Here is a 24,634-nt window from a genome sequence, read left to right on the forward strand (position 1 = left end):
TATATTTCTTTTATTGAGTCACACTTCACACGGTAACCCATTGTTCCTATCTATTCTCTAAGCTGTAAGTGAAGTTTTTAATATCACACCAGATGGGACAGAATGAGGGGTTTGTCTTCTGTCTGGATGAGTCACATATTTTCATTATTAAAATGTTTACAAGTCCAGTGGGCGTCTGTATCGCAGCAGATTAGAGTGACCCTGCTGCTGTGGGAGGCCACAGCGGTTATGTTTACAGGCTTGTAAAGCGATTCTTATTTCTGACTGGCAGCGATAATGAATGCTCATTTCAAGAGTCATCCAATCCGGCCATGCCAAACTCAGGATTTTGGCTGTGTCCAGCCATTACATCAGAGAGGAGTCCAGTGGAAACATGGAAGAGGTCAGTTTCCTCAGCCACCCAGGAGCAAGATGCCAGACGTGGCCCAGCAGCTTTCCAAATTACTACAATATGTTAGACCTTCTAAGCTCTCTTCCCGGCCGAAGGTTTTCCAAAGAGGAACCTGACCTACATTTTTCGGCTCCATGCTCTGAATTCAAAAGAGGTTCTTTAAGCTGCAGTGAAGGAAGAACTGGAATAGCAACTCCCTCTTTTCACAGCGCCTGCTGAAAGAGGCGGCAAAACGCAGCCACGAGGGCCTTCCCGCAGTTAACCACAGCTAAAAGAATAAGGAGTGTTTCCATGGGAGATTGTAGAAAATAAACAAAGTGACGAGGATGCCATTAAGTAGATTTCATTTTTATGAAACAGGCGTCTGAGTAATAACCAAGATGTCAAATCTGCAGAAACACTGCAGAAAAATGTGCACGACATTTATAATCAACAACCAGTATCAGATACGCCGGATGTTTTTTTCCTCCAAAGGGTGAAGTAACACAAACATTGTTGCTATGGAAATCAGTGACTAATGTATTACCAGGATTTCGCTGGAAGTCAATGTTTGCACACACAAATCAAAACCACAGCGGCAATATGACTGTGTCTGGCAACAATAACTCCACTCAGCGCCGGAATCCACGTTTCCACAGGCCTGAATAATCAATATGGGAAAGAAGGAACAAATCAAGACGGCAGGAAATAATTCACAAATGTGCCACAATGAAGAATAATGCCGACTGAATGCCTCGTATGCAAAATGTAAATATGAAAAATGTCAGAATTACTACACCCATTTGAGGCTGATAATTTAGCAGCGACATATAGCGAGGCTGTAAATGTCATTTCAACCACAGACAATCATTCAGGACAAGCTAATGTTGTTAATTTGCTGTGCCGTGGTTGGACAGTAAATATTAAAGGGGCATTTCAGCCAATGTAAGACAGCAGAGAATGTTCACTAGATTCTATTTTCCACAAGTGGTGGAAGAAATATTTGCATCTTATACAAGCAATCTATCACTGCAAAAACACTGTTACAAGTAAAAGTCCTACACTCAAAGCATAAAACGCATTTGCAACAGAGATGACTGAAAATCTCAGTTTAAAAAGAAAAATACTCAAGTAACGTTCATCTAAATTGTACAGAAACTTAAAAAGGCCTAAATGTACTTTGGTACTTTCCACCACTGATTTTCACCATTCAAAAGATGAAAAATAACATCAATTATGAAAGCCTCAAAACACATTATAAAAGACGCCCCTTACGTGTGTCACTGGACCACAAAGACCTCAGAACATTGTTTTCAAGGACGGATGATTCAACGAGGGACGAGGCAGCCGGCACACGCCACGCTAGAAATGTCACATTTCCTTTTCACTGCACTAAGCCTCAAACTCTCATCTACATCTGGAGCAAGGTCACATCTGGCACAAAGTCTCTCTCTTTCTCTCTCTCTCTCTCTCTAAATGGAATTGATCTATTAGCAGAATTGAGGTTTCAATCAGAAAGGTGGTCTTTATCTATTAAATTACACATGATCTGCAGTTATATAGTTGATGAAAGTTGCATAACAGCTGTTTTTATATTGAGTAATAGTAGGACGTCAGTGTTTTGAAGAGTAATCTTAATTTAAGGTCCGGATTCATAACATTTCTCTCTCTTTTGAGCCATGACACTGACAACAGATCATACCCATTTACACTGCTCCTAGCAGCTCTGTTGCCGTGACGAACGCATCGCTGTGTAACACGTGTTATAACGCTCGTCTAGCTGCTAGCGTGCAGCCCTAGGTGAGCAGTCCTTCCCTAGGTACTGAGCATGTGCAACTCCCAACAAAGATGGAACAAAAGACTGAAGGGTAAGGACTAAGAATTATTTTCATTAATTCTTTTTTCTGATCTGATAAATCATTTACACATTAAAACAAAAAAGTAAGACATGAGAAATAAAATTGTGAAAATTGTGCCAATCACAATTTTTTCAGAGAGCCCTGAGTGACAAACAAATTCCTGTTTTGTCTGACCAACCATCCAAAAGTCCATATATTCAGTTAAATTAAGTAGCTTGATAGTACTACTATTAAATAGTAGTACATTAAGTAAGAACTGCAACATATCCTCACATTTCAGAAGCTGGAGCCAGTGAATATGAACATTGGGCTTTAAACCTGTTTTATTATTTTTTGACATATTCACCTTATCACCTTATGAAGTTGAAATCAAACAGTTGCTTATTTGCGCATCCTTACAATACGAAGCAACATTAGCATTTATTTGGAGCTGTGCTTGTGTCCACCTGAGTGTAAGTCCAATATTCACTGTCCTTTTGGCTCTGTTTTTGGTCTCAACCAACTCCTGAGTGAAATATTGGTCTCTTTAAGTTGTTAAAGGCTTCTTTCTGTTTACCAGCTGTTTGCTAACCGTGCCTGTTGGCTGTGAGGAGTGAAGAAGGCGGCACCCAATGGGCTTTTAAAAATTTTCACGGAAATTAAAACAACTGAGCTAATGAGAGTGGTGAGAGTGAATCAAAACGGGGCCATAAAACCAAAACAATGAGCTAAAAGACGCTTAAAAGCTACGTGGAGCTGACATTTATCAAAGACTTTATTCCTAAGAAAGACATTTTACACAAAACACATCATTGTTTTTCATTTTGAATATAAACATTTTGATTATTGCTGCTTTAATTGAAGCAACATAACCTTTTGAAAGCTTGTCCACCAACGGGGGCCAAACAACAACCTCTTTAATACTGAAAATTAAATGTTTATCTGTCCCTGCAGACATCGGTGAGGCTTTAGATTTTACCGAGGCGTTTCTGCTGATGAATGAAACCTCACTGTTTGATATCTCACTACTTAGCCGTTCTTATCATGTGTTTGGGTGCAGCTGGATGCCATTAAGTCTGCTCCCCGTCCCTCTGAGGTCTCTTAAGACTAAAAGACCCTCTGAAGAGGACGTTATGCCCCTGGACTGAGCATTTACAGTGATATATAAACTGGTTGCGGTTTGTTTAGCTCTGCTGCATCAGAGATGACATTTTCCATAAGGTAGAGAATACACTGCCGCGTTTACAAAGAAATTCTCCACTCCATATCTCAGGCGGCCCATAATGTACTTGTCCCATTTTCCAATTAGCATGAATTTAATTTGGGGAGCGTATGCCAATAAAACATCAGTGCTGTAGCTCCATGTAGAATATTGCACAGTAATAGCTTTTAGCTGCTGAGCCCAGAGGTATTAAATACCTCACACACAAAAAACTGGATAATATACAGTAATCTGGTGTTTATGTCTATATTTTATCAGCTGTATATTATCATTATCATATATATTATATTCTCTGCCACGGTAGCTTAAGTACACCAATACACTATTTAAACAATTCCTATTGTGTCGGTTAAGAATTCAGGTTTTTGTGAAATTGCGCAACAGCTTTTCTCATGTTCCTAAACTCATTTTGCAGAGAGCCAGGCGGTCAAAACGAGAGCTGAACAGATATTATCAAAGCTGGATCCTTAAAATCAAATATTGTCTTTGGGGAAATAATAGTAGAATACAAAAAGCAGGCAGTCAGGCGTGACGCAGGGCGCTGAGGCATGAGGAGAGTCAGCTGGGGGCTAAATTGATCGGCCTGCAGAGTCACAAAGCATCTCAAATGTGTGCGTTTGTGTGTGTGGAGGCGACTGCCCTTTCCCCGTCCTGCCCCGTCTGTCCTCTAGGACGCGCCGCATCAGCAAGATGGAGGATATCTGGATAACTAACATAAGAGCCAAGGACTGCTTTAAAGAACACAGCAGAGGTAAAGACGCCTGACTGAAAACAAGTGTTAAAGTTCTCGTTAGTGTGTCTTTACTGTTTGCTTTGGACTGAAATTTCAACACCTTTTGGATGGATATAGCTAGTGTTTTAGTAAATTGACATAACTTAGCACTCAAATTTTGGACAGACATTCATGGTCACTAGAGGATGAATTTTCATTCAATTTGAAAAATGATTTCCACTTATTTAGTGAAATATCAAAACACCTGCTGGATGAAAAGGTAGAATTTATTTAGCCACAATAATGGTTGTACTTAGGGACATCAATGAATGGATTCTGTCCCCAGAGGATGACTCCTAACAACTTTGGTGATCAATGGACCTTTTTCTCTGGCACTACTAGCAGGTCAGTGACAATGGATGGATGTACAGACATTCATGGTTCCTAGAAGATGAATCCTGGTGATCTCCTGACTTTTACTCAATCATGAGTTTGACATATGTGGGTTTTTTTGCAAACCATCTCAGCAACTGTTAGATGGATTGCCATGAAATTTTGACTACTTAACCTTTCTTTAAGTTCGCTAAACATCAGCATGTAAGCACACTATTGTTTGCACCTGTAAGTACTGCCTCACAAAGCTGCTGGCTGTAGACTCTTAGTCTTGTTTAAACTCCCAAACGTTGGTACAGAACATGGCACTGAGTGCAGGACAACAAGAACGGGGAGAAAATAAAACAATGACATGCTTTAACTGCCTCTCATTCATCCTACTCTAAATTCCCGCGGTGTGAGCATCCCAGGCAACCAGGGGACAAAAGAGCGAGTGTCTCGCTGCGGCTCAGAGAGACATCTCAGCACTCTCGCCTCCAACAGGCCCAAATATGACAGCCTACTGGGTCAATCCGCCACTCAAGGGCCCCGTTCAATCCCGCCTCTGTCTCAGAGATTGGCCCCATCTCCAGCAGCACTTAGCCTCACGCCTGTAGGCTGGGGTGCAGAAATGCAAATCATGCCCACTTCAAATAAATACCAAGTAGAAACGCAGCTTCTTCCCTTGGCTCCTAAGAGCAGGCTTAGGTGTTAACGTCGCCGCCGGGATTGATTTTCTACGCAGGTTAGAAGGCTGAAGAGAAGACTCTCTCCTCGAAAACACGTCCATCTTTAGGAATAAGTGTGCAATTACTGGAACACAGACACCCTGAGCGATGAAAAGCTGCACTCATTGCTCATTCAAATGCCTCTCACAATGAGGTAAAAGAACATAGGAGCACATTTCACATTAAGACTTAAGATGACACTCAGGCCGACTGCTGAGGAGAATAATGAGGACCCCTTCATGTTCTTCACATCCACATTATGAGCAGTAGCAGACCACGTCCTCATGAACTCTCTTATTAAAAGGGCCCATGACAACATTTGCATTCCAGCAGCCACTTCTAAACATCTTCCAGACTTCAGGTCAGGACTTCCAGACCGCAGGTAATTATCATTCAACCACCCTCTAAGATAGGTGATTAAAGCCCCTCCCCCACCTATGATAAGTGATTATTAAGCATCTCAGCGTTGAGCTGGCATGAGTCCTGGAGTGACTCTGGAAAACGTGAGCTCAGCGCAGAGGCAGCACTTCTAAAAGCCTCCCAGCCTGATCGCCTTGGCCTTCACAGACCAGGTAAACAAGGTAAAAAAGATGAGGTAAAACAAACCAGAAGAGGACACTGTTTAGCATTTGATATTCAAATGTTTACTTTGTCCCTTGTGACGTACAGCAGTTCGCTTCAGTGATGAACCCATGTGAGGTAAATGAAATCCCGGGGAGGGATTAAGACACAAAAGGTTTATCCTGTATGTAGCACGGATCACATCTACTCACATTTTGGCAACAAAACAGAATGAGAGTGCTGTGTACTTTGAGGCCTGCACCTGGATCACAGACAAGGATGGAACATGTTACTATAGTCCCTACACTTTCCACCTGGATTATTTGGTCTTATGTCTTCACATCTTATGTAAAGGCAAGCAAGACTCTGACATCAGAGTGGCCTTTAAACGCAGGGCTAACCACAGTCCCTGCAGTTTTCAATACTTTACAAAAAGACACACACAAACAAACAAAAAACACTCCACTCACGTCTTTCAAACGTGTCTGTCCCATGCATGTTCCTGCAGCTAACACAATATGCATATTTTTCATCTCTTGCAGAGAGAAAAACTAATCTACTCTCATGTCTTACAAGTTAACTATGAGGTTGGAGCCTGGAGGTTAGCTTAGCTTAGCATAAAGACTGGAAGCGGGGGGAAACAGCTAGCCTGGCTCTGTCTGACGGTCAAATCCGAGCACCTCTAAAGCTAAAAAAATATATATCTCTGTAAAAACCATTGAGTTGTAGTTTTGCGAGAGGTCACATGCCAGAGCAGTGGAGATCTGGAGCTCCAGCTTCAGATGTGAGAGCGGTATTGATCTTCTCATCCAACTCTTGGCAAGAAAGCAAATAAGCTTTTTTCCTAAAAAACATTTGAACACAGCAGCCCAGCACTTACCCCGGCTGCTACTGGCACGAGGAAATCTCTGAGATAATTAAACATTACTCAAGATCCATTTCACAGTTTTTCATGTCTCATTACAAACCAAATCAGAAGTAACTATGTTGCGGACAATCTGCTTTTGATGAGTAGGCGTTTGGCTGTGGAGGACTGTGTGAATCAGAAACCTAAAACAGATTTTTAATTAAATGGGTGAAAACACTGATTGTGCACAATTTATCACTTTTGCCAAGATCTGCAAAACCCATTCTCCCTTGTGCCTCCTCTACCCAGAGTCTCTCTCAGCTTTCTTCCCGTTTTGATATATATAAATACAGTATATATACACAGTATATATATTAAAAAGGCGCCCTGTGGAGTTTTTGGGTAAACAAACAAATACATTGCATTCAGTTTTACTCCCCAAAACACATTGTGTGTATCCCTGAGGTCTGACAAACAATGCGTTTCCTTTTGTATTATCTCAGTTTATTTCAAATATTCTTTATTATTGTACAACTGTTTGCATTTAAAAAATATGTATATATATCTGACATACTTTTATTGTATTTCTTTTCTCTTACTAAGGTTATTGTTATGCACAAAAATATCAATGCAAATTCCTTTTATGTGAAAACCGACTTAGCAATTGACCTAATTCCTCCTAAAATGCTTGCAAAGGCAAATTGTTTTTATTTTTTTGTACACTGCTTTGTTATCATTCAGGTTTACTAGTTTGCGCTCTCCTTTCTGCACAAAACTGGGACTAGAGGTCCCAAACTCCACAGGAAACCTTTACTTTAAAATAAATAAAAAAGGGATATCGACAGCGGTCAGGTTGTTAATCCACCTTGAGAGGTGGATATCACTGAAAGAGACGTTGATTTGACATCTGGCTGACAGGCGGACTTTCTCCTGTCTCAACTGTGACACAGGGCGCTCAATAGAGAGTGAGCTTGATAGGCAGCGGGGTGACTCTGCAGAGCCCCACTGTGCAGGAGACTAACAGGAAACAAAGTGGATCTTTTTGACTTGAACGCACACTGTTGGTGTTGCCGACGGTCACGCGGGGGATTGAACCTGCCCCTGGTTTTAGTCACTGAAAGCTTTTTGTCCACTCTGCTGAACAACATCACAGCTATGCTATTTCCTGAAAATGATTAGTCTAATTTCAGCTAAAAGCCATGCAATGTAATACCCACTGAAGGTATTAACTTAAGAGGATAGAGAGAGGCTAAGAAGAGGCAGTCATCACTTTAAAATAAATAAATACAAACTCCAATATACATCCACCACTCTCATTTTAATTACAGCCAAGTTTTATTACTCTGACAGCAGGTATTAGCCAAGTAGGGATTAAACCACAAACTCTATAATATGTCAAAACACTTTGATTACATCGCCAAAACCAATAAAACTGCTCTTCTTCTGGTCTGTTTTTCCCAGTGAGGCTTTGGTTAAAGAAGAAGTGCTTTTATCTGGCATCCATCACGTAGAAAGGTTACTGGAAATCAACATCAAGGAATTGGAAAGGTAACTGATGTTAAACGAACAAATGTATTTTAATTGGACAACGTTTCACTCCGGATCCAAATTTTCCCCTCACCTCTATAAAAAAAGAAGACTTAAACACATTAAATCCCACATTTGAAAAAAGGAAAAAGAATGTCTGATTTGAGGTCATTCCAGTGCAACTTTTTGTCATGACTCCATGAAGCCGCACGTCAGGAGAACGGACACCAGAGTGACAGAGAGGTAATATTACTGTATAAATGAATATCTTTGGTGTAATGGGGTTATTGGTCTAATAAAACAAGTAGTTTGAAGACGTAACCTTGACCTCTAGGAGACATTTACATTATTTTCAACATACATTTTAAAGACTATAGATAATACAGTATATAGATAATGCAAATAATCCTTAGTACGGAGCCCTATTGTGGAAATCCTCATCAATCTGAGCTCCCATGTTAACAAATGCATCACCATGACGCTGACAAAGCCCATGGGATAGAGTCGCAAGATCCAGAAAAAGCTCCCAAGAGGACCTGAAGTTTGGGATTGTTTAATCAAAATGAGATTGGTTTATGAAAATGATGTGATACTTGTCTAATAAGACAAATCAGAGCTGAGCAGTAGGTTACATCAGAATTTGGCAGGAGGTTGTTTTTTTTCAAGTGTGAACACAGCAGCAGCCTCTGAGTCTCTGGGGGTCACTAGAGTCAAATGGTCTCCATGGTACAGCCTGCTGGCACAATGATCCGGCATAAAGCTGGTTATCTATCTTAAAAGCAAAGTGTGTGATTATGAGCATTCAGGGCTTTCAACACACGCCTATCTGCAGAATAAACACACTTACAGTGGGATCTACCAGTGCACCCAAGGCTGGAGCTGCAGTGTTATATTATAAGTTGTTTGTGGTGGTGGCTGAACCAGAATGGTTGAACACATTTGTATTTACCACTAGGCTACATGAGAACATGGCTGAATAAGCCCGCTGCAGGGCCTGCATTGGCATCCACCTGGCATGATGATATCATCCAGCTAGCTGCTGGTGGTAAGCCGCTGTGCAGCGGGAACGTTAGCTATCGGTTACATGACAGCCTGCATGGCGCATTGAAAACGCTTTAAAAGTTTAAAAGGACAGGTGCTGTGCGTGCGAGGTGGCGCCCTACCTCGGGATGCAGTTCGGGGAGGATCCATCTATCTCCCATGTTGCGAACAGGTTCATGGGGACCGGTCTGTTGAGAGCCCCGCTCCCGGGGAAACTCAACCGGCCACTTCTCTCCGCCATGGTCCGGGCTGCGGGTGGGACTGTCCGACGCCGAACTGGGAATTGGTAAACAGCAGACCGGTTGCGGGTCTTCTGGGCGCGTGCGTGTGTGACCGTTAAATAAAGCCGTGACACGCTCACGTTAGTGCGATGTGAACGGCGGAGGACGAGCTCATTTCTCCGTCCTCGTCGAGCCAGGCCAGGTCGCTGTGGTCCTTCGGTGCCGCGGAGCTACTGCAGTGGGAGCAGCGGGCAAGTGAACCGACCGACCGCGGAGCTCGTTGTGCCTAACACGCTGCTCCCGAGGTATGGGGGGTGATTAGTGCCACACAGCGAGGAGAGGCAGGAAAAGCCAGCATGTATGCAAAACTGAGTTCTATCGAAAGTTGTTTCAGTGGTTTTCAGTCTTCATATGTGACTGAAAATTGAGTTATTTTTTTACCCTTTAATTCCTTTTTTGGTATGTTTACTACTTTTAGACAGTGGTGGACGAAGTACAAAAGCACTAAGGGACTGTTTGTTTTTTATATAAGGGGCTACCAGAGGAGTTTTGGGGTCTTTCTTAAAATACTTGACCCTAATTTTTTATGACACTCTAAAATGATTGGGGAAAAAGGCATGAGCCCCCACTATTTATGACATATATGACCACCTGCCTTCTCAACCTACACATCACACTCCATTATTATGGTGGCCATTTCAGTAGATCTACTCACTAACAGTGTTGTGGAAACACAATAAGCATGGAAACTAAATGCACACTTCCTGCATTACTGCATTACTTCAAATACTAAGTTACTCCTCTAGTAAACTAGTATTCACAGGAAATAAGCCAACAAACATTAAGACAATTCAACAAAGTTCACTGGGTAGCCTAACAACAAATTCAACATGTGAACTGGTTGCTATGGACTCGTCACTAGGCTTCCTCATATGTTAGCATAGGTTAGCTGCTGAAGATGAACATTATCCAAAACTCCATTTCTCAGACGAGGGTCAGTTTGGGAGCTAGCATGCCACCACTCCTTCCTTCTCACATGAATTGAAAAGGCTATTGTTTGCACAATTTCACAAATAATTCTCCGGGACTGAAAGGATATTTGAGTCGAGTATGGCTGCAGCCTAGAGACCTCCCATCTCATGTCCTCCTGGCTGCGTGCTGGCTACAAGCTTTGACTTTCCAAAATAAAAGCTTGCATCTGGTCCGCTTTGTTTTTGAACGTTGGTGTTTTCGATGTTTTTGAACTAAACAGTACAGCAATCATGCTAATGAATACAATTATGTCAGCAGATGTCTCAGTTACAACACGATGGAGCTAGCAAAGCAATTTTGTGTTTATATGTTAGGCCGAGATTTATTCAGTTCAGTGGGAAATCGCAGGGCCTCTACAAAGCTCCAGCTCCAACTGTCTGGCTGACTCAACAGGGAGGGACCCATCTGCTAGCGATGGGGGGGCGAGACTGAGAGAGCTACATGGAAAAATATGCACCAAACAAGCCACTTATTTTGCTGTTTTCATAAATACAAAAGTTGGATGACCCTCCCCTCAACAAAGAATAAAAAGACATGATCCCCGTTATTTTCCTCCAGTGGTCCATTCCATAAATACCAAATGGTCCCTAATACCAAATACTCTCAAAACTCAACATGTAAAAATGTATTAGCATTAATATTACCTTTTAAAGTACCCATCATGCAGAATGGCCCACTTCGGAATAATCTTGATCATATTATTGGATTAAAGTTGTTGATGCATTAATGTTAATGGTTACTATTTTATGTAGTACTGGGGGTCTATATATTTCAGTTGACATTTGGTATTAATAATCTTTGTCAAAGCTGTCAAAATAAGCGTAGTGGAAACTAAAATACTGGCCCCGAAAGTGTATTGGATTAGAAGTAAAAAGTAGCACAAAATGGAAATACTAAACACAGGTGTAAATGTGTCATAAAAAACATCCTGTAATTAAACAATGTAATCAGTATAATGACAAACAGAGCAGATTTCTTTTCTTATGGTTGGCATTCATTTGCAAGCAGCTTCACTTCATTGACACTGCTATGAGACTTCCTGAGCTGACTCGTGTCTGGCATTAACCACCCCTCATACTTCTCCCAGGAAAAACGCAATTGAACGTCTCTCCAAGCGCATTTTCCCTTTGGCAGGTGCAGCCAGTGCACGAGGGGGGGGGCTGTCCGTGGACACAAGCCCTGTCGGTAGATCAATTCCCAAAAATGTCACTGCACACTATTCAGAAACACAGACACACAACTGCAGCAAAGTACCTTCACATGTCACGGTGCTGCTTGCTGGGAACCAGGTGTAGGAGTTTCATCTTCTCCCCTAATTATGCAACTTCTTCTTCTTTAAACAGCCACTTTTACAAACTAGGCTAAACCTGCTCTCACACAAGACAACAATTATCCAATTGCAAATAAGTAAATTCATATTTATGATTATGATGAATATTGATTACTTATTTTCATTACGCAAACTGCCATGTATTCTCCAGTTTAATGACATCTTACTACAAACAGGTACTGCCACCATGTGGTGATCAGTTTGACGTAGAAGTACTAAATGAGCTTTTGTTCTCAAATACATCATTTTGTCAAATTTAATCTTGTGCTATATGTTTAATTTTGACTTTTATGAGGAGGAACCATTCACCATGGCTCTATGTATATCTTTATTTGCATCAACTGTATTTATATTTTTCCATTCTGAGTACTTACTTTTTCAATATTATTTATATCATGGTCACACTTCAATATCATTTATATTATGGTTACTTACTTTTGCTATATTATTTATTTACTTATTATTCAATTTAATGCTCGTCACTTACTTACCATGCAATGATATTTGTACTCTGGCCACCTCACTTTCTTCACTTTACAATACTTTTTAGATAATGCATTACATTCATTCATTCAGTACTTTTTGCACTTTGTTGTTTGGCTGTTGTTTGTTGGCTTGTTTTTTATTGTGGAAGAACTGCTGCTCTAATAAGTGAATGTCCCCATTGTAGGATGAATAAAGTATTATCTAATCTAATCAAGATGTTCAGGGACTGTGTGACATGACTTGGTAACTTTGAGGATTAATATTCAATTCAATTAAATTGTATTTATAGTATCAATTCATAACAAGAGTTATCTCGAGACACTCGAGATACAGATAGAGGAGGTCTAGACCACACTCCAGAATTTACAAGGACCCAACAGTTCTAGTAGTTTCCTCCAGAGCAAGTAACAGATTGACAGTGGCAAAACAGGGAGGAAAAACTCCCCTTTGGGAAGAAACCTGGGACAGACCCAGGCTCTTGGTAGGTGGTGTCTGACAGGCCGGTTGGGGTTAGAATGAAGAGTGGAAATAACAAAAATTGAAAAATAATAGTTTGTAGTAGTTCTTTGTAGTATTTCATGACATAGCAGGGCACTGTGGGCATTACAAGGCACAGCAGGACGTAGCTGGGCACCAGAGGGTAGCAGATGAACATGGCATCGCAGAACGTGTAGCAGGACCATGGCGACAGCTGCTACCATCATTTTATATGTTTCTATATATATATTTTTAATATGAGCTGGGGGATAAGCTGTTATATGAATGCATTGATAGCTTGTATATAAGTATAGCTTTTCTGTTTTATAAATGGCCACCGCTCTCTTACACCAGAAGTCCTTCCTTGGTAGCACACGTGTTTCTTACAGTCTCAGATGTATTAAAAAAAGAAAGACTACCTTGGATCAATTCCTGTTCACTTTACAATCCAAATACATTAATAAAGCGTGGTGGAGGAATTATGGCACATCTTACTCATGTAAAAGTAGCTTACTAATAGCTCACCTGGTGGAGCGTGCGCCCCACATACCAAGGCTCAGTCCGGGTTCGAGTCCGACCCCAAAAAGTTCTAATACCACACTGTGAAAATACGCAGGTACAAGTAAAAGTCTTGCATTGAAAATGTTACTTAAGTAAAAGCAAGCGCAATCAGGATTATGTACTTAAAAGTACACGCAGTAAATATAACAAACTATCAAAATAGCTGCCAATTTATTTTCATCTGTCAGTCTAATCATAAAACCCATTTTAGCTTTACTTTAATATATACTGTATATATTTGCATATATTGTGTAGTTTATTTCATAACAAAGCATAGTTCATAAATATTAGTGTTTTGTATGCAAGATCTTAATCTATAACTAGTAGCAAAGGCTGTCAAAAGAATGTAAAGGAGTACAAAGTACAATGTTTCCCTTTAAAATGTCGGGAAGTAGAAGTAATTCTACTTATTCCACTACTGCAGGCAAGTAAAAACACTCCTTAAAAAAATGATTATCCTTTCCGATACAAGTTTTCAAAAATTGTAAAGAGCACCTCTAGGTCAGATGGCACCTCGCTCTAACTAGTCACTTTATGGATCACATGTGAAGGATTTTATATTTTATATTACCTAAAAACATCAAAGTGCAATAATTCCCTGATCATTTTTTACATCCTGTATTGGTGGTTTTATGATCTATTCAACATTAGAGTACTTCAGCTTTGATGCAGTCAGGTTAGTGAATAATTCTGTGATGTGTGTGGTTGGTGTTAGGCATTTAACTTTATTTTTATGTCTGTTAATATCCACTAAATATTCAGACGATTTTATTCCATAATCCACATGCATCTTTATCTTGAGATAGAAATAACTACAATAAAATCAAGGTGTATATTAAAAAAAAAAAAGATTCACATTTATTCATATTAAAGAAAACAGATAAATCAAGTTTTATTTGGGTTTGCATGGGGTTCAACTTTTGCTGTAATAATTGCAGGACAGAATCAACACTGGCTGACAGACTCAACAGTTTGTGAAAGCTTTATTCGGTTGAACTGCAGAGACTTAAATACGTACGAGTCTCTCGACCCACATTCACAAAATTTATTTTAAAAAAAAAGTCACTGTTCTTTCTGGACATTACTAAAAAAATTAAATGACAATATGCAGTGAGTGTTTTATTAGTATCAAATTAATAGTAATTTAGAGACATTGCTTCCTGCTGAAACAGACCCACAAAAACCTACAAGCCAAGCTGGAGATAAAACAAAAAGCAAAGAAGATAAATCACCACCACGAGACCCTGATACAGCAGTGTTGAACTAAATTAATGCTCGATTCCAACATCATCCAACAAGAAAGCTGAAAACCACCAACTGAAATGTTTGCATTGTCGTGCTCACACATCAGGGCGGGGATACAACCTGGTAGGTCAACAGAAGCAGAATCACAGTTTCACGGCAATGCCAGGAGCTCGCGTTGCAAACAAAAACAGACCTATAAACATTTTGGGGAATGAATACCATCCCACCTAACCTTCAACTGCTGTGAACACTCAGACAAAGCACAGGGGAGTGGATGGAATCAGAACACGGCAGACAGCTAGGACAGGCTGCAGGACTGAGAATCACTGATCAAAATTGCATCAGTCACCGAATATTTCATCAAAATATAAAGGGGATTTTAAAAGAGGGAAATCATTAGGTAATAGGAACACCAATGTAATTTTTTTCTTGTGGAAGCACGTCCAAACTAACAAAAGCAGAAATCAAAGCCAATGAGGTCACATTAATGACCGAAGACCTTATTTTAAAAGAACCCATTTAAAAAGGTGATTTCCTTCCCTGCAACAAAAAGAAACACAAAAAAAAAAAAAAAAAAAAAAAAAAAATCACATATCACCATACAGGCCTGTGGTGAGCAACTATCAGTCTATTTTATGGCCGACAGGTGTACCAATCTCAGTGTTTGCTGTCTGCAGAGGCGGAGCGGGAACGTGAACGAGAGCGGGAACGGGAGCGGGACTGTTTGTTCTGAACAGGAGCAGGTGAACGGGAACGAGACCTGGAGCGGGACTTGGAGCGAGATTTGGAGCGGGACTTGGAGCGGGACTTGGAGCGAGATTTGGAGCGGGACTTGGAGCGAGATTTGGAGCGAGATTTGGAGCGGGACTTGGACCTGGAGGGGGATCTGCCTGTGGCCCTGCCCCCTCCTGATGCCTTCTTCTCAGGGGTGCGACTTACAGACCTGGATCGGCTCCTGGACCGGTTGCGACTTCTGGAACGACTCCTTGAACGGGAGTAGCTGCGGGAGCGGCTCTTGCTGTGACTGTTGGAGAGAGAAGTCATTTTAAATATATATCATATGGAATTATGCCGTTTGACTATGTAAGACATAATACAAGAAACTAAAACTTAGCCATCTTCAAAGTGCACTGGGCAGGATCTTCATGTAAAAATTAGAAAGAGTCTGGCAAATCATATCATGTCCTGTTTGATTACCAACACTCAATACACAGTAAGCTATTAAACAAGATAAGATATAGAGCACACAAGTTTAACCCTGGGAAAAGCTACAATATATGTATATTTCTAAAATATTTCCTTAGATGTTTAACTATTCCCCCAAAAGTGTTTACTTGTGATGAGTGGTCCTGTTAATTGATGTTTTTACATAATTAAACATACTTTTTTTGCATGCTACTACATGGGGCCACAAAAGAGCAAGTACAGCTTTAACACAATACTTCAAGAAAAGCAGTGAAAAAATAACTCACCTTCTGCTGTCCTCAAAGATCTTAATCTTGCGTCCATTTAGCTCTGACCCATCAAGCTTGGAAATGGCATTCTTCATGTCACTGCGGGATGCAAACTCAACCACTCTGTGTAAAAGCAGAAACTTGTATTAGGACCAAACTCTGCAGACAAAGACCATTTGAGTTTGACTAACAGAAGAGAAACTCACCCTTCATTTTTGTTGGGCCTGTGGGCGTCCACAAAGGTAACTTCACCTGCTTTTCTCATTAGGTCTTTCAGGTCCTGTTTCAAAGCATAACATAGGATTAGTGACATGGATAAAAAAAAATGGGGTGTCAGTGAGAGCCTTTTCAGACCTGGAGGGAGAGAAATGAGCAGGCAGCAAGAAACCAGCACACACTGAAACTTGGGTTATCTAATGCTGACTTTTGTCACTGTGATAATCTCCCATTTCAGTGGAGGGCATGTAAACAAAAGAGCCACTGAAAATGCTTTGTGTGGACAAGTGTTGCCTTTACTGAAACAGTTGTAAAGCCCCATTAATTGGCTCCATGATTTTGCATCAGCAAAGAAACATACTCAACTCCATAGTGAGACGCCTGACAGGTTAACACAGCAGTAAGGTTTTAATGTTTTCAAGTCTAAAACTTGATGCATTGTTGCGTACAAGTTAATACTGGATTTTGTGTCTGAGCATGTGAGATGAACCTGTGTATTTATTGGTGGTAGGAGGACAGTAGTACTCTGGGTAAGTAGACAAAGTTTTGGTTTATATGACCTATAAAATGATTTGGCTTAAACGTCCTAGTGTTTACATTGTAAAACTGCCTCCTTCCCATTTGAGACTGTAAATCTACACCCCTTTACCACCCGACCCTAAACAAACCCAATCACATGAGTTTTATGCTACTTACCGCTCCATACCCAGGAAGATATAAGCATAGAGCCACTTGTCCAAATAGCAAATGGGAACCAATGCAGTGTTAAGCCCTTGAGAAACGACCTCGGCCTTGACTCAGCATCCGGCCTCCACAAGTAAGGAACCACCAGAGAGCAAGTAGGGGGAGGGGTGTGCGCCCAACTCAACACCCCCCCCAGCTCCATCAGCAACAGAAAAAGACCCAAACGGGAGAGTGTAGGGACCGTGGATTTGAGGGGGGTTACAGCAGTCGGGGGTGCCTGCCCACAGAACCTCCAGACTGTGGCTACGGACCTCCTAAGGCTACCGTATCCTGCGCTAGACCACTTTCACCCGCTACGGGGCCCAGCCAAGACTTTAGACCGGCGGCAACTGCGTGTAAGGAGAGGCACCAAATGGACACTATTCAGAAAAACAACCAGGAGAGGGCGCTACACACTTCTGACACCTCCATGGAGAGGTGTATACACCTCTGATATTAAAAGGAAACCATATCAGAGAATCTGTTTAAAAAAAACAGTTAAATGTTTTGGGGAGAATACTTATTTGCAGCTGTAACATGCTGTTGTCTGCAAAAAAGTAGGTAGAAAAAAAAAAATTCTATTGTAATTGGCCAATTAACTTTTAGTTTTTGTAATCTGACTAGAGACAAATCGACCCAGCTTGATTGAATAAATGCTGCTTCATTGATATATATATAAAAAAAAAAAAAAAGCATGTACTTACAGGATTATATAGAATTTGTTGTCAGATTAGATGAATAAGAAAGTTCAGTAATCGCTTACCTGCCAGCTGATTCGTGAAGAAAGGTTCTCCACAATAAGCCTGTGGTCCGTCCGTACAGGAGGGCCATACCTGTCCAGTCAACACAAACCAAAAAAGAAGACTTTAATACAACATTTTCAATGAAAAAAAAAGGACAAGTAGATTGCTTTGCTATAAAGAAATGCATCCAAATCACCCCGCAAAGCCCTGTGTTAAATATGGGCAGTAAAATTCAACCAAATTTATTCTCACAGCACAACCTCTTTTGCTTCATAGTCACCTCTGTTTGTTGTATTTAAAGAGCTATGTCAATATTGGAATTTGATCTACGAGGAAGAAATCCGGGCCATATAAAATCAGATGATTTTATCTTGACTAAGTGCTAAGCAGCTGTCACAGTTCATTGCACTTTGTGACTAGATAAAATGAAAGACCCACGCCTTCACATGACTGTGAAAGGGGCAAGAAATCTGAAATACTGGTTTTACTGTACTTTCCCTCTGCGTCGAAACAATTCACGAGTAGAAGTAAGTTACTAGTTAGTTTAGGTTTGAGAAAACTCATTTTAAGGGCAAATGTACCTGGATCCACTGCTGCGAGATTGGCGATAGCCGCCACCGCCGCCGCCACTGCCACCTCCGCCGCCACCGAAGCCGCCGCCGCCACTGGAACGTCCCATTCCTCCAGGGCCGCCCCCTCTTCCTCTTCTGGAGCGAGCATGCTCGATAGTGACCCTGAAATGAAGAGCGAGAATTCCTTAGGATAACACAATCAGATGAATAACAAACTTAATATTTCCAATATGTCTATGACGGAGGAAATGTAGGTTTCCAGGTAGGTCCATGATATAATACAGCGATGTATTCATTCGGTGTGGCCTACCGACAGATTAAAAATTATACACCAACAGACTCCTCTTTACAGATAACAGAATGTCTGTAGTGATGTAATCTCGAGACAAATGCTAAATTTTAAGCATCCAAACACACATGCTGGCAATTGTACTGTAAAACGAGTAGAAAAATCTAATTTTGTCTTTTTGCGCTGGAAAATTTGTTGCAAAATGCATTACAGCAACAGAATGTGGTGCATCAAGAAAACTGCAGTATAATAGTACCACTAGGGGTACTTTGGAGTACTGCAGGGTAACAGATTTTATTATGCATAATTCCTAAAATAACTAGTGTTGGATTATAAAGTGTTTTTTCAGTTACGTGCTTGTTGTTTAGCCCAAAAAGACCCAGCGCTGTATTGAACCTTTTTCCACCAAAACTGTACTTGGCTTAGAGTTTTTTGGCAAATCAGTACATTACATTTTTTTTATGTGTAAGAGCCAATGGTATGACTACATTATGTCCTCCCAAATGAAGAACTGAGTGGTAGTGGACAAGGCATGCATGCTCCTCAAAAAAAGTTAAAAGGCGTCATAAACTGAGCTACACAACAAACCTAGTATAAACCCAAATTATTACAGTAACTGAAATCAGATGCTACACTTCATTTTGGTTACAGGCCCACAATTTATTCTGTGTGAACATGCCATGAGAAAGTGGCCCAGATCATAGAAGCCATGTAAGATTAGATTTTTACCTTTCACTGCACAATTCTTTGCCGTTCAACTCGTACACAGCATCATCTGCATCTCTGTGATCATCAAATTCCTGACAAGAGTTGAAACAAAAAGGTTATTTAAACACAAAAACAGGATCAGAACTCTTAATTCACACAAGTGGTCAGGCACACTCACCACAAAGCCAAATCCATTCTTCAAGTTGATCTCCCGAATCCGTCCATATCCCTTGAAAAACTTCTCCACGTCTCTCTCTCTGGCGTGTGGGCTCAAGCGGCCGATGAAGACGCGACAACCACTCATTGTTCTCTGCTGAGAAGGGGAAACAAGACCAGGTAAACATTAAACCAAAGTAGTGGGAAAAAATAGAATAAAAACAGTTTAATATTCGAAGCTCAGTATGATGATTAACTTAACGAAAAGTTAATTATACATATTTTACAGTACCTACAAGTTCTAGGTTAATTAGTAACAGATCTATTACAAATACAGACAAGATACCTGTGTTAGAGACTTTTGAAGTTGTGCAATTCATTAAAAAATGGTCCAAATTGTTTAGCATTAAGCCAGAACTGGATTGAAGATGACTAGTGAAACTGAACAATCAACAAGACCAAAAGACACATATGCCTGATCCGGCCAAACCAGTTTCACTATAGTAGAAACTAACCACACTCCTCTCCATGTTCATAGGTTACGCTGCACCTGGCTAAACTTAAAACAACTTAATTAAAAACCTATAAAAAGGTTTATAACTTTATAGTTATTTCTGATGGACTGTTTCATATAATAGAGTTTCACATTCCACTCAGGTATTTCTATTTGTTATCACAGAGATATTTTTAAACCTAAAAAAGGTGACCAAAAATTGTATTAATGGCTTTTGGTTTCCTGATTTATGGAGTGATTAAAAAGCTGTCAAAACTCCCTTTGTAAAACATTTTAATCTAATATGTCAACGAAATAAATTTTGAACCTGACTTGCTATTGTTTTAGAACACATGTCGATAGCACGCAATCCCAATTCGACGGCACCACAGCTTGCAAAAAATGGACTATTATGTTAATTTAACACTTCAAGACTAATGTTAACTTAATACTTAGTGTTTTGATACTAGTAACTATTTTAACATAAACAAGTCTTATGAACGGAGATATCTTGGTTGAAACAATCGCATAGGCCCCACTTTAGCCTGCAAGTCCTTTACTACGAGGATTCACTGTGATACCGTCATAGATGGTAATACCGTTGCTAAATTAGCCAGCTAACGTTCAACTGTCTCAATTGCACCTTAAATTAATGCGTCGGTGAAAATAATAAATTAAATATTAAAAAAATAACATCCGATTTAGGGGTCTAATATTATGATAAAGCAGACTTTTCTTTACTCGGCTTAAAAATAAATAATTTCGCTTCTTTCACGGTGCGTCCATGAGGGTGGTTAGCTCGCCTCGAGGTCGACTACTGTTAGCTTAACGTTAGCTACCTGACGTTAGCTACAAAGACTTCTCTGTTTAGAACATACGAACTCCACGGTTGGTTAGCTGTTTTTAAAACACATAGCTACAGTTAAGAAAATTTGTTAAATCACATTCTCACCGAATCTTTTCTTCTCTGTTTCCCGTTGTGATCTTTACGTCGTTGGTATGTTGCAACTTTAACTGTGCCGTCTAAGCGATACTCAACTATAACAAAATGGCGAGTGGGTCCAAAGAGCAGGGGCCAGGAAGCAAATATTTTCCAGGGAGGGGGAGACATGTCCCGCCCTAATTTACCTTAATCTGCATCTGATTGGCTTACAGGGAAATTCTTACCCTAACCCTAACCAATCCTACTCCTTTTGCCTAAACCTAACCAACCCAACTAGAGGTGAGGTGACGAGCCAATCAGAGGGAGAGTAGGGCGGGTCATGCCTTCCCCGTGCATTTGCAATCCTGTCACGATTACGAAATGTGCTGCGGCTTTAAACTGTCTATGCTGCCTTCACGTTGCCAAATAGTCAGGGGTTAGTCCTTATTTTTACAGTCTATGGGTTGGTGACATTATCATATATTCACGGTCGGCCATTAACCGTTAATATAATACATCCATGCCATTAACTGGCGAGGTTCTTAGTCTTCTTTAGTTTTTTTTGCGGGGCTATACATCAAGTTTTAAAAGACATGGCGCCACCTACTGTACCGGAGTGTGTAACAGGACTTTAAACGACCAACATTAGTACATTAAGAACAACAACAACGACTTTATAAAAAGTTATATTCTGCATATTTAACCTGTTTTATTTAAATAAAACCCCTTTAACTAGTTTTTCCCTTGTCTGTCTTGACAGTCCTTTGATGCTCCACCCCCTTACCATATCTACCACCCTGTCCTTCAGTCATTGTCTTTCTACAACCTATCAGCACAGTTTCCTTGCTGTGTCAAGTCCCCCCTTTATCTGACACTGTCTTTTTCATCATGTATAAAGAAGCATTGAACTGTCATGGTTAATCCTTAACTCAAACCATCAATCAATAATCAATCAGTTGATCAGTCGTACAAAGGAGCCTACAATACCAGTGAAATGTAATCCCATCATCTTAACTCGGTTAAAGTTGACGACTTTGCTGCTTTTGTAGTTATTTTAAACAATCAACAAATAAATGATATCATTGTATCAATAAGACTATCAATCCCCAGGGGGAATGCAATATTAAAGTTAACATTAATCAACAATAATCATAATCCATTACACATTATTCTGAAAAGGGCCATTCTGAAAAATAAGCACTTTTACTTTTGGTCCTTGAAATATATTTTGTTGCTGACACTTAAGTGCTTTTACTTTATAACGTTTTTAAATGCAGGACTTTTACTTGTAACTGTAACAGAGTATTTCTGCATTGTGATATTGCTACTGTGTTATTGCTACTGTGATATTGCTTCTAAAATATCTGAGTACTTATTCCAACACTGGGCTTGCAGCCTGACTGAAGCTGGATTTTGATATTTGATCTTTTAAAAACAGATGATACATAAAACATAACATAAACATCCTTAATAAGGCTCAAATAAATTACCCCCACCCCCACCCCCATCCCATCCCATATTATAGGCTGCAACAAAAGAAGCAAAACATGTCTTTGTTATTCTGTCTCTTTATTATATATCATCATTCTTGAAATTGTCTTGGGTTAGGAAAAAGAAATGTAAGGTTATGGTTGGTACAGAGCAATAGAAAATACCTGTCTGGTCTGCTCTGTAGAAAGTGCCAAAGACTTGTGAGCACGGGTTACTAATCACTGTACAGCTCCTGCAAACTCAAAATAGACCCCAAAGAAAACTGGACACCTCACGCTTGGTGAAATGTAAGACTACATCTAAAGTAAATAACAATATAGCTTATTTAGGAACATGAAGCAGTCAAATGCTCAATTTTCACTTTCTCTATCCCATTTAACAAGGTGTTCAGCAGGAATGAGATGACTGTCACTGTAACGAGTTGTACGATTTCCTTCCTGAGAAAGGCTAGCTGTCCATGAACCCACTGCAGTAGCAGTCGGAGGGATGGAACACAATTAAAATCACATCTGGCTTGGTTCACTGAGCTTAATTTGCATTTAAAAATAACAAAAACATAATTATTATCATCATTGCAATCACCACCATTATCAATATCAGAGGGAGGATAGTCATTAATGGGGTTGTGTACCTGGACGTACGCTAAAACCACAACGATGACATGTTATTTTATGACATCATTTTTCCTTTATGATTATCTGGACATCTCACCGCGGCAAAATTCAGATGTATGATTGACTCCTTAAAATGGATTGTTTACTATCAATGCAATGTATCTGTAAACGTGTCAAAGTTTGGTTCACAGTTGAAATAAATCAAAAATATAGTCTTGAAGGAACCGTGTTTTGGGAAACACGCTTGCTTTCTTGCTGAGATTTAGGTGAGAAGTTTGCTACCCACCTCGTCTGTAGGATCAATTTGAAGCTTCAGGTAGCCGTCGGTTAGCCTAGCTTAGCATAAAGAACGGAAATGGGGGGGAAGCGGTGAAACTGGGTTTTTGTTAGGTTAAACTTACAATATGTAATGTGTTAAATGGTAAGCTTTTATGTGGATTTTGTTATCTCTGGACAGCGCCAGAATCACTGTTTTCCCCTGTTTACAGCCTTTATGCTAAGCTAAGCCAACCAGCTGCTGGCTGTAGCTTTACACGCACCCATAGAATTATTAGGAACACCATACTAATACTGTGTTTGACCCCCTTTCGCCTTCAGAACTGCCTTAATTCTACGTGGCATTGATTCAACAAGGTGCTGAAAGCATTCTTTAGAAATGTTGGCCCATATTGATAAGATAGCATCTCGCAGTTGATGGAGATTTGTGGGATGCACATCCAGGGCACGAAGCTCCCGATCCACCACATCCCAAAGATGCTGTATGGGTTGAGATCTGGTGACTGGGGGGGCCATTTTAGTACAGTGAACTCATTGTCATGTTCAAAAAACCAATTTGCCTTGGAGCTTTGTGACAAGGTGCATTATCCTGCTGGAAGTAGCCATCAGAGGATGGGTACATGGTGGCCATAAAGTGATGGACATGGTCAGAAACAATGCTCAGGTAGGCCTTGGCATTTAAACGATGCCCGATTGGCACTAAGGGGCCTAAAGTGTGCCAAGAAAACCTCCCCCATACCATAACACCACCACCACCAGCCTGCAGAGTGGTAACAAGGCATGATGGATCCATGTTCTCATTCTGTTTACGCCAAATTCTGACTCTACCATCTGAATGTCTCAACAGAAATTGAGACTCATCAGACCAGGCAACATTTTTCCAGTCTTCAACTGTCCAATTTTGGCGAGCTCTAGCAATTTGTAGCCTCTTTTTCCTATTTGTAGTGGAGAAGAGTGGTACCTGGTGGGGTCTTCTGCTGTTGTAGCCCATCCGTCTCAAGGTTGTGCGTGTTTTGGCTTCACAAATGCTTTGCTGCATACCTCGGTTGTAACGAGTGGTTATTTCAGTCCAAGTTGCTCTTCTCTCAGCTTGAATCAGTCGGACCATTCTCCTCTGACCTCTAGCATCAACGAGGCATTTTCGCCTACAGGACTGCTGCATTGTGGATGTTTTTCCCTTTTCACACCTTTCTTTGTAAACCCTAGAACTGGTTGTGCGTGAAATCCCAGTAACTGAGCAGATTGTGAAATACTCAGACCGGCCCGTCTGGCACCAACAATCATGCCACGCTCAAAATTGCTTAAATCACCTTTCTTTCCCATTCTGCCATTCAGTTTGGAGTTCAGGAGATTGTCTTGACCAGGACCACACCCCTAAATGCATTGAAGCAACTGCCATGTGATTGG

General features: G+C 40.5%; 2 protein-coding genes across 12 annotated transcripts in view; both read right to left on the minus strand.

Moving 5' to 3' along the window:
- pacs2 (phosphofurin acidic cluster sorting protein 2) overlaps window positions 1-9,736 on the minus strand; it is a 64,135-nt gene extending 54,399 nt beyond the window's left edge. For 4 of the 5 annotated variants that reach the window (XM_034857579.1, XM_034857577.1, XM_034857578.1 and 1 more), the window contains exon 1: window positions 9,341-9,735. In XM_034857579.1, the coding sequence (XP_034713470.1) occupies window positions 9,341-9,459 (119 nt within the window). In that variant the 5' untranslated portion in view covers window positions 9,460-9,735. Of the gene's footprint in view, window positions 1-9,340 lie in introns of all 5 variants that reach the window. The other variant, XM_034857576.1, reaches the window with a different exon arrangement.
- Window positions 9,737-14,205: 4,469 nt separating this feature from the next.
- Window positions 14,206-21,143, minus strand: srsf5a (serine and arginine rich splicing factor 5a). 7 transcript variants are annotated; one of them, XM_034857611.1, is made up of 9 exons: window positions 20,877-21,143; window positions 19,454-19,588; window positions 19,297-19,367; window positions 18,288-18,440; window positions 17,727-17,805; window positions 16,231-16,304; window positions 16,043-16,147; window positions 15,439-15,594; window positions 14,206-15,342 (listed from the first exon to the last, which is right to left on the minus strand). In XM_034857611.1, exons 1-9 carry the CDS (start codon window positions 21,033-21,035, stop codon window positions 15,228-15,230), a joined length of 1,047 nt encoding a protein of 348 aa, XP_034713502.1. In that variant the 5' UTR covers window positions 21,036-21,143; the 3' UTR covers window positions 14,206-15,227. The 7 variants fall into 7 exon arrangements, with proteins under 7 accessions (XP_034713502.1, XP_034713500.1, XP_034713498.1 ...); XM_034857609.1 differs by having other exon boundaries at window positions 14,206-15,366; XM_034857607.1 differs by having other exon boundaries at window positions 14,206-15,402.
- Between the last annotated feature and the right edge of the window lie 3,491 nt (window positions 21,144-24,634).

Source organism: Etheostoma cragini, chromosome 20 (assembly GCF_013103735.1).
Source record: "Etheostoma cragini isolate CJK2018 chromosome 20, CSU_Ecrag_1.0, whole genome shotgun sequence".
Taxonomy (NCBI): Eukaryota; Metazoa; Chordata; class Actinopteri; order Perciformes; family Percidae; genus Etheostoma; species Etheostoma cragini.

Excerpts from the sequence above, each read along its gene's own strand:
- srsf5a (XM_034857604.1), bottom strand. The coding sequence starts at position 21,035 with ATGTCTCCCCCTCCCTGGAAAATATTTGCTTCCTGGCCCCTGCTCTTT. Across the intron at positions 19,589-20,876 it reads AACAGAGAAGAAAAGATTCG|CAGAGAACAATGAGTGGTTG; the intron begins GTGAGAATGTGA and ends TCCCCTTCTCAG. Across the intron at positions 17,806-18,287 it reads TCTCGCAGCAGTGGATCCAG|ACTGGACAGGTATGGCCCTC; the intron begins GTACATTTGCCC and ends TGGTTTGTGTTG.